The sequence below is a fragment of the Onychostruthus taczanowskii genome, unplaced genomic scaffold (assembly GCF_017590055.1).
Source record: "Onychostruthus taczanowskii isolate IOZ18803 unplaced genomic scaffold, ASM1759005v1 scaffold44, whole genome shotgun sequence".
NCBI classification, from domain to species: domain Eukaryota; kingdom Metazoa; phylum Chordata; class Aves; order Passeriformes; family Passeridae; genus Onychostruthus; species Onychostruthus taczanowskii.
Genome location: NW_024501903.1, coordinates 520,219 through 535,696, shown reverse-complemented (window position 1 = coordinate 535,696; position 15,478 = coordinate 520,219). Strand labels below are relative to the sequence as shown.

Below are 15,478 nucleotides of genomic sequence, written 5' to 3'. Positions count from 1 at the left end.
CCGAGCATCTACAGCTTCTCTGGGCAGCCTGTTCCAGTGCCTGAACACCCTCAGAGTAAAGAATTTAATCCTAATACCTAATCTTAACCTGCCCTCTTTCAGTTTGAAGCCATTCCCCTTGTGCTGTCACTACTTGCCCTTGTAAATAGTCTCTCTCCATGTTTCTTGTAGGCTCCCTATAAGGTACTGGAACGCCACAGTTTGGTCACCCCAAAGCCTTCCTTTTTCCAGGCTGAACAATTCCAGTTCTCTCAGCCTTGTCTCATAAGGAGAGGTGCTTCATCCCTCTAATCATCTTGGTGGGCCTCCTGTGGACTTGCTCCAAAAGGTCCATGTCCTTCCTGTGCTGGGGATCCCAGGGGTGGATGCAGTGTTCCAGGTGGGATCTCAGCAGAGTACAGGGTTAAAATCCCCTGCCTCCCCTGCTGCCCACACTGCTTTGGATGCAGCCCAGGTTACAACTGGCCTTCTGGGCTGTCAGTGCACATTGCCAGCTCATGTCCAGCCTCATCCAACAGCACCCCCATATCCTTCTTGGCAGGGCTGCTCTGGAAATGTTCATCCCCCAGCCTTTATTGATACCAGGGTTTGCCCAGCCCAGGTGCAGCACCTTGCACTTGACCTTATTGAAGCCTCATGAGTTTCACAGGGGCCCACTTCTCAGGCTTGTCCAGGTCGCTCTGGGTGCCATCCTGTCCTTCAGGTGTGTCAAGGGGACTTCTCAGCTTGGTGTCATCTGCAGATTTGCTGAGGGTGCACTCTACCCCTTCATCCACGTCACTAACGAAGATGATAGTAACACTGGTCCCAGTATGGACCCCTGAGGGACACACCTGTCACTGGTGTCCCTTGGGATGCTGAGCTGTTGACCACTAGCCTGTAGATGTGACCGTGCAACCAATTTCTTACCCATCAAACAGTCCACCCACTGCATCCATCTCTGTCCAATGCAGAGAGAAGGATGTTGTGGGGAACTGTGTCTAAGGCAGAAAATTACAGGAATGAAGGTAAATGACACCTGTAGCCCTTCCCTTGTTCACTGGTGGAGTCACTCCATCACTGAAGGCCACTAGGCTGCTCAAATGGGACTTGCCCTTGGTGAAGCCGTGCTGCTGTCCCTGGTCACCTCCCTGTCCTCCATGTGCCTTAGCATAGCATCCAGGAGGATCGGTTCCATGATCTTCCCGGGCACAGAGCTGAGGCTGACAGGTGGGTAGTCCCCGTTTTGTCATCGGCGTTTTTCTTTTTGGTTCCAGCTTACTTTAATCCCAGGTTCTGCTTTCTAAATTTATTTCCTTGATTTGCTTCAAGTAATCAGCTTTTTTCAGGAGTCCTCATGCGAGACTTAAGAACAAATCAGCGCTCCCAGTTCTTCTGCCTTGGGATTGCCCTCTTTCCCCCTGTTCAGTAGGGAGTCCCTTCCATTAAGTATTGTAGCCTTTCTTGTATGCCTCCTCTTTGCAAATTGCTGAAGATGAAGACTATGAAGTCACAGCTTAAGTAATAAAGCTCCAATTAAACTCAAGAAAACTGAACTTTTCGTGGGTTTTTATTGGAATTTGCACAGAATCAAGAGAATATACTGTCCTTTGATCACTGTTTTCTTGTCCACAGAACCAGTGTCCTGATTATTTTTCTGTGTTGTTTGTTCATTACCATAGAAAATTCCCACAATATTTGATACAGTATTTACCCATATATTTGCAAAAGGGAAAAATTATGTTGCTGGACACTGTGCATAAAGCAACTCTGTAACCTATGCATACAGGTTGTTCTATGTTCATATTGCTACCTTCCTCTTCACCCCACTACATTGTAAAACTGGACCAGAGGAAAAACCAAACCAGTGTATCTGAAAGTGGCTGGCTTTGAAGTGAAAGTAAGGGATAATGGCTTACATATTGCAAATACTTTCAATGACCTACAAACTCCTCAGTGATTCTAATGTCTGCTTACCCAGATCTCACAAGAAAGCTATTACTAAGTATTCTGCTTCTTTCTGCAGTTTGTGTGTCTTGTTTGGGGGTGGGTGTGCTTTTGAATTTTGTGGGGGCTTTTGGTTGGGGTGAGCTTTTTTTGTCTGAAGGCATGGAACATAGTGCTCAAACTCAAGTGTTTATCCTATCACGTGGTGTTAAATTTGCATTTCCAGTGTCCTGTTTAGAGACAGGGGCAGAAGGGGCAATTTTTTTGCCTGCTCTGCAGAAGAAAGGTAGAAAATCTGTTTCTCTCAGATTAAAATAAATGGAATTTTTTTGTGGTGAGAAAGATGTCTTTGCATGGCATGCCATGGGCTGGAATTTGTGTGTATATTGCAGAGAGTATCCCTGTTTAAACATGTAATACGATGTGAATTCCTGGTCTCCTTTGCTGAAACAGAAATACTGTGTAAGCACTTAAACTCGTGGGGCCTGGGGGGGAGTGCCAGTACCTGTCCTGCAGCAGTGCCAGCCCAGCTTGGGCCCTGGAGCTGTCACCAAGCAAGGGCTGCTTGGAGTGCTGTCCTGTCCCTGGGCCCCGGACACCAAATTCAGCACCTGCTGCTGGGCTGGAGCTTGGTTAGAGAGCTGGGAGCTGCAGTGCTCTGAATCTCATGGGCTGGGTGGGATAGGACAGAGGCAGGAGAGGTGCCTGGGTGGTCACTTCACTTAAGGAAATGCTGATTTCATTTGTCTAATAAAGCTTTAGGGTTGCCAAGTAATGGGGGTGATTTTCATGAGCTCTGAATGTAGCAACAGCCCCGTGTATGTGAAAAACTTATACCAAAGCACTACCCCCTCTTGTGGGAAACAACACTGTGAGTGTCAACTGGGGTTAGAAGAAAGGATTTCTAGACCTAGAAAACCAGTTAAAGGGGACAGGAATGCCAAGCCAGAGTACTTATTCAGCTAGGAAATACCTTTATTTGTTGCTAATTATTCCTGGAAAACAAGCCTCTGTGGCTTAAACTGGTTTTGCTGCTAAAACGTAGGGCCAAGTCCTAATGATAAATTTCTAATTGTTGAACAGCAGTTATCAAAAATCTCCTACAGGCATGATAGTTGTATATGTTTCTGAAAACAAAAAGTGATTTCTGTGGCACATCTATAAAAAAATCTAGTCAATGGTGCATCTGTTGTTAAGTGTGAGCAGTCTTGAAAGTACCACTGTGCCCTTGTTGTTACTACATAAACTATGAAATGTTTGAGAGTGTAAATCTGTTTAGGACACTAAACATGCCCTGTCCAGGCAGCTGAACAGATGTTCCGTGCTGTCTCTAAAAGTGGGTCTGGTTGCCGGCAGAAGGTGGCAATGCTGGTATTTGTGAGTGAGGTCATGCATGTAAACTTCAACTATAAACTTCGTTATGTATGTCCTTATAGAGGAAAAAAAAAAAAAGAAGAAAATAATGCTTAAAATAAACAGTTACAGTCCTGACTTTGTAAACCGCACCCGCTGTCTCTGCGTGTGTAAATCCTTTCCGGTGTCGGCGTCGCTGTGAGGGGCAGCGGGCGGGCCCCGCCCCGCGCTCCCGCCATGCCCGGCGCGGCCGCCATGCGCTCCGTCAGCTACGTGCAGTGTGTGGCGCTGGACTTCGCGGGCAGCCTCTTCCCGCACGCCATCTGCCTGGGGGACGCCGACAACGACACGGTCCGAGCCCGGAGACCGGCGTGGGGCGGGCGGGGCCGGCTGGGGAGCCCCAGGGCCGCCTCGGAGACGGGGCTGGGGGGAGCACCGAGCGGCTGGTGCGGGTGCGGGGAGGGGATGTCGGGGATTCCAGCCTGGGCACACGCACGGGGCTTGGCGGGCGCCTGGTCAGAACCCCCAGGAGTTCCCCTGCAAAGGGAATGTTTGCTGGGCTGCAGCGGGTCAGGGCTTGGGAGCTTAACTTCTGCTTAGTAGGCAGTCCCCTGTCACAGATGGGCGCGGGTGTGGTGGTGCTCTGCTGGGCACAGCAGGTCACAAACAGGGTAGAGCCGCGTCTCGGTGTCTCTAGAGCCGTGTGATGGATGGATGTGCATTGGGAGTGTTGCTGTCAGCCCCTGAAATGGCTGGTTTGGATTTGGCTGTAACTAGGAAGAGGTTAACTTAGCCAGCCATATGTCAGCTGTTTCTCCTCAACAGTCAAGGTGTTTTACAGCCTTATCCTGGAAAATGTCATGGCTAGCAATCCAGTCGATGGTTAAAGAGATTTCCCCATAAAAAGTTGTTCTGTAAGGTAAGGTGTGCAGGGGGTTATGAAATGCACACCATTTAAATACACAGAAGCATGATGCAGGAGATGGATAATGGGAGTAGGCTTATCACTATGGGTGGCTGGTGATTTTTAGAAATCTTCTTTAAAGAAATAATCACCATTCTGAAATTCCTTTACCCCTTCAGCAGTGAGATTGAACATCCTGTGTAAATCTGTTTTAAGTGTTCTTGCACTGACTTCCTGGATGGTTGTATTTTTGTCATTGCCATTATCTTCCTTAGGTGATTCAAGTCAGTCTAGATTGAAGGATGGAAGATGGAGTAATGATGATTGTTTTAACATCCAACCATGGTGTTAAAACAGTCAGTGACACAGCTCTGAAACAATGAGTGGAGAAGCAGTGGGTAATGGGGATGTTGCTGTAAAGAGCCGTTCCCCATCTCTTTTATCTGCAAGAATAAAATTAGGGCTTTTATATTTTCCCAAACCTTCCATTTTGATTCAAGATTGTCTCTTTAACTCATTTAGTTTTGCTGCTTCTTCCTACAGAGTGATTTTTAGAGATGAATTCTGAAATTTTTGCTGTTAATGTAATTGTGGATTTCTCCTAACTAACCCAATTTTCTTGTACAGCTGAATGAACTCGTGGTGGGAGACACCAATGGAAAGCTCTATGTTTACAAGAACGATGATAGCAAGCCCTGGGCTGTGCGATCTTGCCAAGGAATGGTCAGTTCTTGACAAATCTTCTAAATGGTTGGGCCTTGTGGTGTATGTGCAGCCAGCTATCCTTGTCCTTTGACTAGGAATGTGTAGGCTGGAGAGGAATGGCAGCCCGAACTGATTCTGGTGACTTTCATGTAATTATTGTAGACCCCCTTTTGCCTATAGCCTGGCCAGTTGTGTTTCTGTCCTTTGACTGCTGTCCTTGTCCTTCAAAAGGCTGTTAGGAGTTCAGGAGATTCTTTATGGGAGAGGAGGGGGTAGGGCAGAGGTATGTCCCAGGGTGCTGGGTTGGGTGCCTTTTCTCATGGATGACCTTGTTTTCTTTTGCAGCTCACGTGTGTCCGTGTGGGAGATGTGTGCAATAAAGGAAAGGTGAGAGGAGCCAAACTCTGCCCAGCTCTGTCTGTAGGGCATGTGGGAGGTGTTCAGGAGATTAGGGTCATGCCATGTGCTGAGTGTGACAGAGGAGGACAGATTGCAGGTGTTGTCTCTTCAGGGTTTGCCTTTGCTGTTTTTAAACTGTTCCTCTGTTTATATATAACTGGTATTTTTTCTGTGAGCCTTACACGGGTTTTAGAGAGCAAGAAAATCCATCCTGTATTCAGAGAGCAGTTTTGATTTCCATGTGGCCTTGTGAGAGCACCACAAGGCTTTGGTGGTTTGAGGGTTGCTCCTTTTGCTCACTGGCTTTTGCCTTTCTTGGGCTGATGACTGCTGTGGGCCGCGGTCCTTCTGCCACATGGCTTTGTGCAATTAAGGTCATCTAAACAAGACTGAGACATGGAATAGTCTGGACTCCCAAGCAAATTCCACTGAGTCTACTATGACTCCTTTTGTTGGATTGCTGTTTCTGGGGGTTCAGCCAGCACCAATGAGCCCAAAGGTCCCAGTTCAGGCACCCTGCCTGAAATACTGTAGCTGTGTTTCCTCTAGTGGGGAGCAGAGCTAACGTGGGCATTGAGAAAGCCACGTGTTGTTTGAGGATTGCACACATACCACTTGATACTGTAGTGTGACAAAGATGAACAAGAAGTTTGGTTCTTGCCAGTAGCAGAGAAGTTCGTGTGCTGACCAAAAACCTCCTGTTCTGTAGCAGTCATTGATCATTTTCGATCTACCCTTGTGTCTTCCTTTGCCCTGCTGTGGGGCAGCTTCTGCAGTTTCTAAAAGAGGAGGAAGAATTACAAGGTTTTTCTTTTCCCTCACAGAATTTCGTGGTGGCGGTGAGTGCAGAAGGCTGGTTTCATCTGTTTGACCTGACTTCTCTGAATTCAAAGCACCCAGATGCTTCAGGCCACCATGAGTTGGCAGGGGCAGAAGAGCAGAAGCCAGTGTTCAAGCAGCACATTCCTGCCAACACCAAGGTCATGCTCATCAATGACATTGGTGAGCCACAGAGCTGGTGTGGCAATGCAGGGTGAAGGGGTTTGTGTGTGAGGCAGTGGGGAGAGAAGGTTGGGGGGGGCATGCAGCAGGAGATTACTGTCTTGCTGGAACTGACACTCCAACAAACCAAGCAAAGTCATGGAAGGGAGAAACAAGAACTTCAGAATTTTTCTGAAGTGCAAGCTTTCATTACATGGTTGTGGTCCCCAGGGATGCTAACTATAGAAACCAGCAGAGTGGTTTCTGCATTTTTGGGCTCTTAGGGCTTGAGAGAGTCCAGCTGTCTTTTGCTCTTCTCTGCAGATGGAGATGGGAAGTGTGAGTTGGTTGTGGGCTACACTGACAGGGTGGTCCGTGCCTTCCGCTGGGAGGACTCATCAGAGAATCCAGACCATGTCTCTGGGCAGTTGATCCTGTTGAAGAAATGGCTTCTAGAAGGTCAGGTAAGGAAAAAGGATGTTCAGAGCAGTACTTGTCATACAGTCTTCAAGAGGTGGCTTTTTCAAGAGAAGAAGCACAGAATCTCAGTCCTATGAACAGAACAATTGTCATGTTGATGGTTTGAGAGGAGATTTGCCCTTAGATTTTTTTGTACAGCTGGTAGTTGGTCTGAGAAGCAGTTTCTTTTGCCTGATGGGAGAGCATTAGTGGGAAGTACCAGTGTTGTTTTAAAGTGGCTTTTGGTAAGGAACCAATCTTTTACTGAACTTGGGTGTTTTGCTTCCAGCTGAATTTGCTCAGCTGCTGCTCAGCTGTATCAGAAGATTTGCCACATTCAAATGTAGTTGCAGGGAGCACTGTAAACCTTTTGGAGTTCTTGACTCTATCCGTGTTTTTCCTGTGCTGCTGTAGGTGGACAGCCTGTCTGTGAACCCAGGCCCTGATGGCTCACCAGAGCTGATGGTGTCACAGCCAGGCTGTGGCTATGCCATCCTGCTGTGCACCTGGGACACGGAGCAGCGGGACGCAGCCGCGGGAAGGGACGGACCTGCCCCGAGCAGGTGAGGCTGTTCCTGCAGGGGTACATGAGCACATGCCACTGCGGATGCCTGTTACAGGGTGTCACCACATCACTGTGTGAAGCAGGGGGTGCTGTCACTGTCCTTGCTTCAGTGACCTGCTGTGCTGCTGGCACCTCATCAGTTGAGCCCGCCTACACCCAAGCTTCCATGGACACTCTTCATGTCTCTGTCACGAAGATGAATACTGCTGCTTTCCTTGTATGCCACTCTCTTCTTGAACTGGGCAAAGAGGAGAGTGGCAAAACCACCTCCCTGAGGCTTCCTCACTACTGGGAGCTAAGGTAGGGAAGTGAGTGACCTAGATTTCCATAGAAAGGTCATCAGATTTCAGGGTAACAGCTGAGAGACTGGGCCAAACCAAATACACCTGAAGTCCAGGATAAAACTGGGTTCATTCTCTTGTTTTCTGCAAATGAGACAATTAGAAGTTTTCCTAAGTTTCCCTGGCAGCCAGTGCTGTAAATCACAGCCACAGCAACCAGGATGAGCAGTGAGGTGCTTGTTACTGTCTTGATGCTGGAAGGATCCTGGTGGGGAATTTGGGTGCTTCTGTGGTGTTCAAGGTGTGGACTTCAAGGCAGACACAAAAAACCGCAGCAGGAGGGAACCTAGGCAAGTCTCCTTGATGTCTTAGAGAACTCAGTGGAATGGTACTCTGTTAGCCAGAAGCCAGGCCCAGATGTAGTCTCTCACCAGCCTGTTCAGTCTGGGCAGATACTTTGTGAAAGAAAAGCAGCCAGGCTTTTGTAACAGTAATGACAAAAACTGTCCTTTTTTTCCTTCATTGGAATACAGGCCTTACTCCTGGAATTCCTCTGAGACAGTCCCAGGCGTGGTTCCCTAACTTTTCCCTGTTGTCTTTCTCTTTTTCCCAGTGAGGCCCCTGTTCGAGATGTGATTCTACACCAAACGTCTGGGCGGATTCACAACAAGAATGTCTCCACTCATCTGATTGGTAGCATTGCCCGAGGTGAGACATCAGCAGCTTGGGGTCTCCAGCCCAGCAGTTGCCCCTGCTGGTTTTTCAGCAGTGAATGAAATCAGATTTCCTGTGGTAGAAAAAAACCTGTGAGAGGCTGCTGCAAGAACACAGGGATCTCAGCCTCTCTTAGCCAGCTCCCAAAGAAAGACAGTTGGATATTTGCATGTGAGCTTTTTATAGCCTTTGTCCTTCCCTAGGTAGCCCTTATCCTTCACTCAGCACAAGAGTTTTTCTGCAGCCTCTGCTGACCTGCATTTAGTCAGTTTGAATGGCTGCCATGCCATGCTCCTGCAGATGTCCTTGATCCTTGCTTCTGCATGGCTGCAGCTTATGACTCCTTCTTATTTCCTAGATGCATCTTTTCCTTCCCACAGCCTCATCTTTGTTCTTGCTTTTCAGCATTTGAATCTCAGTTCCTGGTGGCTCTGTGCTGCTCCTCCTGCTGTGCAGTCCCACCCTCTCCATAGCTGCTTCCATGTTTCACCTGTATCATTGTCCTCTGTCTTTTTCCACTGTGTTGTGTTCAGGTCTTGTATCTAAAATCTGCACAGCTGCCAGCTTCTCTCAGCCCTGACACACTGGTCTTGTGTCCAGACTTTTCTGGCACGCTGCCTCTGCTTCCCTCCTGTAACTCCTTGTGCTCTGACCTGTGCCCGGTGCACCTGCTGAACCCTCCTTTGGTACCTGTGGAGAATAAGCTTTCACTCCCCCTTGGAGTGTGTGGGCATAGTAGAAGGCAGAAAACTCCCAGCAGAGATCACTTTCTCTTGTATTGCTCTGCCCAAGTATTGCCTCCTGCAGTGCTGTCTGAGAATGATTCAGCCTGTCCAGTGTAATTAGAGGTTGTGGACAAGAGCAATGCACTGAGCTCCACCCTCTTCCCATTCCTCAGAGGACCTTTCCTGCCCAGTTCCTAAGCTTGTCATATTCTCAGCATCTCTAATGCTGCTGTGAGCAACATGGTCAACAGAGCATGAAATCAATTACTTCACTGCATATGAAGCCTTGCATCTATTGAGAGATGTCTGTGAAAAAATGAAGGCACACAGCATAAGGGATGAAGAGCAGGCTGTAAAAAAGCCCACTGGTGCTGGACCATCAATAAAGGACCAGCTGAAGAGTGCCATGCTGACCAGTTTCCAAGGGGGACACAGCAGATCTCTTGGATCAGAGCCTGTCTGGGTGCTTATCACTAGGGGCAGTTAAGCACCCAACCAGCTGGCTTTGCTTTAGGCTGATCTGCAGAAATGGGGTTTGCAGCCTGGGGGTGTGCAGGGGGCTGTAGCTTGGAGCTGTCTGTGGGCACTGGAGAACATGCTCGTGTTGTTTACCTCCGGGAAAACTGCCTGCTTGCTTTCAGCTCTGCTGGCTTGCCCCTGCCTGCCAGGTTTCCTGGGTTCCTCCTCAGGGAGCCAGTGCCTCTCCTGTGTTGTCACTGAAATGGTTAAATGCAGCTTTAGCTGAATACAGCTCCAGTCCTCTGTCTGAGAGTGTCATATTTTTAAAACTTGACCTTGCATGTCTTTTCTTTTTTTAGTAGCTAGGTAGAGAGTTTACTGAAGGGCTGAAACAGCCTGGTGGTCAGGGAACTCTCCTCTTCAGATTTAGTGACATTTGTCACTGCTGTCCTGCACACAACTGGGCAAGGAAAGTTGGCAGCATGGATCAGCTTGGTTTGGATCTTTTTTTTTTGTTTTCAGGAGAGGGAGGGGACGATGTTTACAAAATGGCATCAATGCCAGTAATTTTCTTTTGCACTTTCAGGGTCCAGTGAGAATAGTGGCTCAGGTCTCTTTGCCCTCTGTACTCTGGATGGTAAGTCCTGCCAGTGTCCTGGAAGAAGACCTGTGGGGCAGCCAAGGCCTGTCACTAATTCAAAGCAGGGATCCAGGGGCTCAGTTGTTCAGGGGCTGCTTTTGGTTTTTTAAAATAAGGGGAAGCTGGGCTTCAGAAACCCTTCAGGGGTCAGGCAAGAGAATTTGATTCCAAGGTTCCTTCTGCTGACATATTTTATATGAAGGCACAGAGGACACTGTGAGGATAGATGCTTGTTTATGTTCCACTCTGTCATGGCCAGTGCCCCCTGCCCAGTACTGCCACAGTATATCTGGATAATGGGAGCCTGGTAGGTGGGCTCAAGTGTCCCGTACGGGTTTAGCAGCCAAGTCCATGTCTGTGCTATTAGCAGCTAATTCTCAGCAACCTTGAGTGTTGAAGGAGCAGGGCCTAGCATTAGCAAACATCTTGCTCTCTTTTATTGTTTTCAAAACAGTTGTTTTTTTCTTTCTTCAGGAACACTGAAACTGATGGAGGGAGCAGACAAGTTACTCTGGTCTGTTCAGGTTGATCACCAGCTCTTTGCTCTGGAAAAGCTGGACGTTACAGTGAGTATCTGAGTAAGGCTGGGAGAGATGAAGACAAAAACTCAGTGTGGCTTTGTGTAAATGAACTTAGGAAGGGCAGAAGGAGTATGACTCAGTTGGAAAAGGCTGGGATTATCTCAGGATGACACAGAGTGTTCTGGCTGTAGCAGTACGTTCTGCACTCAGGTCAGTCTGCCCAGCTGCAGGAGGTTGAGCTGTGTCTGCCTGTTAGACCCAGCATCCATTTATCCATTTGTAAACTTTTGTCCCCCAGCTGTTCTTCGATCTTACTGCAAAGCTGAATGGTTTTGCTTGCTGCTAATACCCTGATTGTCTAAAAGCTCTTACAGTACGTAAGGATTGCCATATAGAAGAGAGATGAGCTCCAAGTGCAAAATACCTGGATGAGATGTCCAAAAGTGGCATCTAGACATTAGTGTGTGTCTCTGAACCGGCAAGAAAGATTCTTGTCTGTCCCTGGGAGTGGGTGACACCTGTGTAATACGCAGTCCTCTGGCTCCTGCAGGGCAATGGGCACGAGGAGGTGGTTGCCTGTGCGTGGGACGGTCAGACGTACATCATCGACCACAATCGGACTGTGGCCAGATTCCAAGCAGATGAGAATGTCAGTGCCTTCTGTGCAGGTGGGAAGCCTGACTGCAAAGCCAACCCCAGCATTTCCCCCTCAGAGCTACTACTCCCATCTAGGAGACCCAGAATCCTTTGTCTGGCTGCAGTGGGGATAATTTCCTTGTGTGCATATTGCAGAAGGCCCAGCTAGTCTTTTCTCTGGTGGCATCTGGGAAAAGTAAGGGTGAGAGAAAATTATGCTGAGGCTTATCTATGGTGCCTTGGGGTTTTTTCCTTGTTGTTTTTGGAGGTGCTATAGTGGTCTCCTGTCCTCCACACTGCTTTTTTTAATTTGCAGACTTCTTAGCTGTTCTTCAGTGGAGATAAAGAGCCCATGGAAGCAGCCTGTTTTGGCCCTGCTCAGTCCCTTCTCTCAGACCTGCAAGAAGCTGCTTGCAAATCCCCAAGCTTCATGCGGTTCAGAGACAGCTTCTTGGATTGTCTCAAAGGGACTTTGTATACCCAGGCCCATATCTCCGCCCAGGTGTTTGCTGTTTTCTGGTAACAGCTTTGGTACCTCATCATGAAATGTCAATTATTTGCTTTCTCTTTCCTTTTGGAAGTAGTCAGATCTCAACCCTTCTCCTTTCTGCAGGCCTCTATGCATGCAAAGAAGGGAGCAACAGTCCCTGCCTTGTTTATGTCAGCTTCAGCCAGAAGATCTACATCTACTGGGATGTGCAGCTGGAGAGAATGGAGTCCACCAACCTATTGAAAATCCTGGATGGTGACCCAGAGTTTGAAAGTCTCCTGCAGCAGCTGGATATAGGTGAGTGCAGAAAGAAGGAGGACATACAGAAAGCAAGAGGATGAGGTGGCAGATGATATGCTGGAAACCAGAGTATTTCTTGAGGAAGAACCTTTCACACTGCCTGGTGAGAATGCCTAACAACTGGTTTTCTCTCTTTTCCTTAGACAAAAACGATGTTGATGCTGTCAGAAACCTGATTCACAGAACACTGTATTTTCCTGAGAAATACCATCTCAGCAGCCCCTCGCAGGATCCTGCTGGAACAGATTCTTCTGCCCACTGCAGTGGCATCCAGGATCCCTTATAACAAGAAGGCTGACATCTTTAATGCCAGCACAAGCTCGTTTGCAGCTGGAATTAGGCATCTGATGAAGATGACTGTTCTTTCCCTAGCTTGTGAAAACTTCCAAACAGGACAGAGTCTACAGGTTGTGAAGGGATGTTCTTGACTGTAGGCTTGCTTGTATGTGGTGGGTTGATTTGCCTTTAGATGAGGCAGCTACAAGAACAGAAAGGATCCTGCACACAAGCCTTCTGTTGCCAGTTTCCATATTCCTCACTAACTAAAGTGCTCCACTGGCCACTGTGAAGGAGCAATGAGGTCACAGATGGAGAGAACAGCTGAGCCAAGTCTCCATTTTGACCTATGCTTAGAAGTACTTCAGTGAATACCTATGAGTTGTTAGCAGGATCACAGTGCAGGAAGTGGGGATGGAGGAACTGAGTTAGGGTGCAGGCATGGGCCTTCTCTCCCACTTAGGTGTATTTAAAGTAGAGCCATGCATTGTTTGTATTTGCTTTGCTGCTGCTCTTCTGCCAAGCAGTTTCTCGCAGTTCTGAGTAGCTGGAGACATGCACAACTTGCTCTATTAAGATGTGGAGAGAGAGCAGCTCCAGCAAACCCAGCTCTAGTCTAGAGTCATTGCTTGTCTCCATCTTCTTGGGCAGGGCGATTCCAGAGAAGGCTGTGACTTAAAGCAGCTGTGAAGCAGTCAGTAAGACCAGTCTGACTTAACTGTGGATCTGTGATGCTATGAGAGCTTGGCCATCCCACAAAAAGCAGTGGAAATGCCACTCTTGCCTCTTGTTGTGGAGAGTGTCATGCTTTGAGTCCTGCACAACTGAAAGAGGTGGGCTGGAAGAGATGTCCCACTGGCTGGCACGAGGAGTCTGCTAAAAGGGAGCTCATTTGCAAAAGCCCTGGCATGAACCTTTCCACATGCTGTTGTTACTGTGCTTTTCCCTCTCTTAGCTTGTTTCTTGCCTAACTCAGCTTGTTAGGAAAGGGGCAGCAGGCCTACCTGCTGGCTTGCATCGATTATCCCCTCTCACTTGTGTGATGTTTTATTGGACATGTGTGATGGATGGAGCTGTCCCTTCGCCCTTACAGCAGCCTGAGTCACAGCAAATACAATTCAGTGATCTGGAGCAAGTGGCAGCATTTAAAGATCCTGCTGGCAGTTGAAAACCTGCTGTGCTTTACTCTGCAAAATATCCAAGGGCAACCCTAACTGGGAGAAAATGCTTTGTATAGAGAAAAGGAGTGTCTTGCCCTTGGGTGAAAGTGACTATTGCTGAAGCAGCCCTGTGTGGCAGAAGGGCAGGATCTTACGTAATAAACCTTAGCTGTTCTTTGCAGTTTCCCTCTGTAGATTTATATAAGCATTTCAGAGGACAGTGCTATCCTCTGCATTTGGTAGCAGTGGAAGCTGGAGCATGGAGCAGTGAAATGGTCTGACTTTCTCTGTACCTGCTAGCTTGCTTCTCAGGCCTCTGTGTCTTCTGACTCTCTGACTGCAATAGAAGTTTCTCCCCATTTTAATGGCCTTGCTGAGAAGCATTTTTAAATGTTCCCCTGTCCTACTAAGTGCTTGTGTAAAACTGGACCCTTTAGGCAGGACCTTTTGAGTAATAATAAAGCTTATTAACAGTGGTGTTGAGAGCACCACGGCTGGAGTCTGTGAGCTGTGGGGAGCTGATACCACAGGGACCATCTACTTATGGGCTGAAGCGAGGAGTTTGTCTTGAAGCTTGTCAGACCTAGACTGTAACCTGAACAAATTGTCAGCTCTTGTGATACTGAGATGTGCAGCCACCCATCCCCACAGGAATCATCACCATTGCTTCTGGCAAATAGGGCCTGGCAGGGAAACAGGATGGCCTACACTCATAACAGAACAACTAAGTGCTGTCTGTCCATGCCAAATATAAACCTTTATTAGCAACACCAAATATAAACCTTTATTAGCAACACAAGCGCAAGGGGTGTACAAATGGGTGCATATGGCTGGAACTGTTGTATGCAAAACAAACAGGTTGAATGATTTCCAAGAAAGGAAGGTCAAACTGATCCACTGTTGGACTATTAATTATTGAGAAAGAATGGGAAACAGTTGCTGAGGAAGAGATGACATTTTTCTAAGAACCATCTTTAAAAGGAAATGGGGCAAAAGCCTTGCAAATATTGTGCACCCCAACCCTCTCTTGCTGGCCTGAGGATAAAATTGCTGTGCAAGCCCAGGCAATGCACACTATCAAAAGCAGAGGTGAGAAAATACAGACACTACAAAAACATCTGTTCCCCAAAACATTTCAGCTCTTAAAAGCCATTGGAGAGGAAAAATACTAACATTTGAGGGCTTCCCCTGACAGTTTTATATTGCGTGCAGCACATAATAACTTGCAGATACATTTTGCTCCTGTGCCCCTTGTGCACAAGAGAAAATGAAAAGTGTCTACAGAAGAATTAACTGAACATCTATACCGTTCTTGGCCAAAAGATGGCTTTCCTTGTTTTTTCCTGCCTTGAACTCCTACGTGCCAAATACTTCCTGAAGTCTGTTATTCAGGCTACTTTCACTGGCAACAGTTTTTCTGTGAAGTGTCCATCTTCTCAGGAAAGGAGCCACTTAAGGCTCTGTCTCTGGAGCGATGGAGTTACATTATACTTTCTTTGTAACTAATTGTCTGTTTGTCCTTGCCAGCCGACACAAGCCGCAGAGTTGAAATTCGAAGTGGTTCCCTCCCCCACAGCAGAAAATGAATGTTTGCTGTATCCTACTCTAGCAGATTGGCATAACCTGCTGGTGCTGGGAAACTTTTCAGCAGGGCAGCATTTGCAGGACACTTTGTATGTCCCAGTGCCAGCACACAGCAAGTGAGGAGTCTGACAGTGTTCTCAGGCACTGGGGGTATTTGCAGATAAATGATTCATGGCTTTGGTTCTGATGTCAATTTACTAGCAAAAAAATAAAGGGAAGGGGTTGCCTTATTTTCCTGAGACATGATAAACCTGCTCTCCATCCCTGCCCTTGTTTTTATGATCTTTCTGCTATAACTTAGTTATTTCTATAACTTTAGGTGTATCCTGGCATGTGCCACTGGAGTCTCTTGAAAGGAGCATTGAATGCAAACATAGGTATGTGGCTAAATGATCTTCAA

The 15,478-nt window shown here is 47.5% G+C and overlaps 1 protein-coding gene across 1 annotated transcript; it reads left to right on the top strand.

Annotated features, from left to right (window-relative positions):
* The first annotated feature begins 3,486 nt into the window (after positions 1-3,486).
* ITFG2 (integrin alpha FG-GAP repeat containing 2) lies at positions 3,487-15,343 on the top strand. The gene is made up of 12 exons (XM_041414145.1): positions 3,487-3,630; positions 4,811-4,906; positions 5,234-5,275; positions 6,112-6,289; positions 6,593-6,732; positions 7,142-7,290; positions 8,187-8,281; positions 10,058-10,108; positions 10,586-10,677; positions 11,183-11,300; positions 11,882-12,055; positions 12,202-15,343. Exons 1-12 carry the CDS (start codon positions 3,517-3,519, stop codon positions 12,342-12,344), a joined length of 1,392 nt encoding a protein of 463 aa, XP_041270079.1. The 5' UTR covers positions 3,487-3,516; the 3' UTR covers positions 12,345-15,343.
* The last annotated feature ends 135 nt before the right edge of the window (positions 15,344-15,478 follow it).

Coding starts and splice junctions, on each gene's coding strand:
- ITFG2 (XM_041414145.1), top strand. CDS start 3,517: ATGCCCGGCGCGGCCGCCATGCGCTCCGTCAGCTACGTGCAGTGTGTG. Junction 5,276..6,111: donor ATGTGTGCAATAAAGGAAAG/GTGAGAGGAGCC, acceptor TTTCCCTCACAG/AATTTCGTGGTGGCGGTGAG. Junction 10,678..11,182: donor TGGAAAAGCTGGACGTTACA/GTGAGTATCTGA, acceptor TGGCTCCTGCAG/GGCAATGGGCACGAGGAGGT.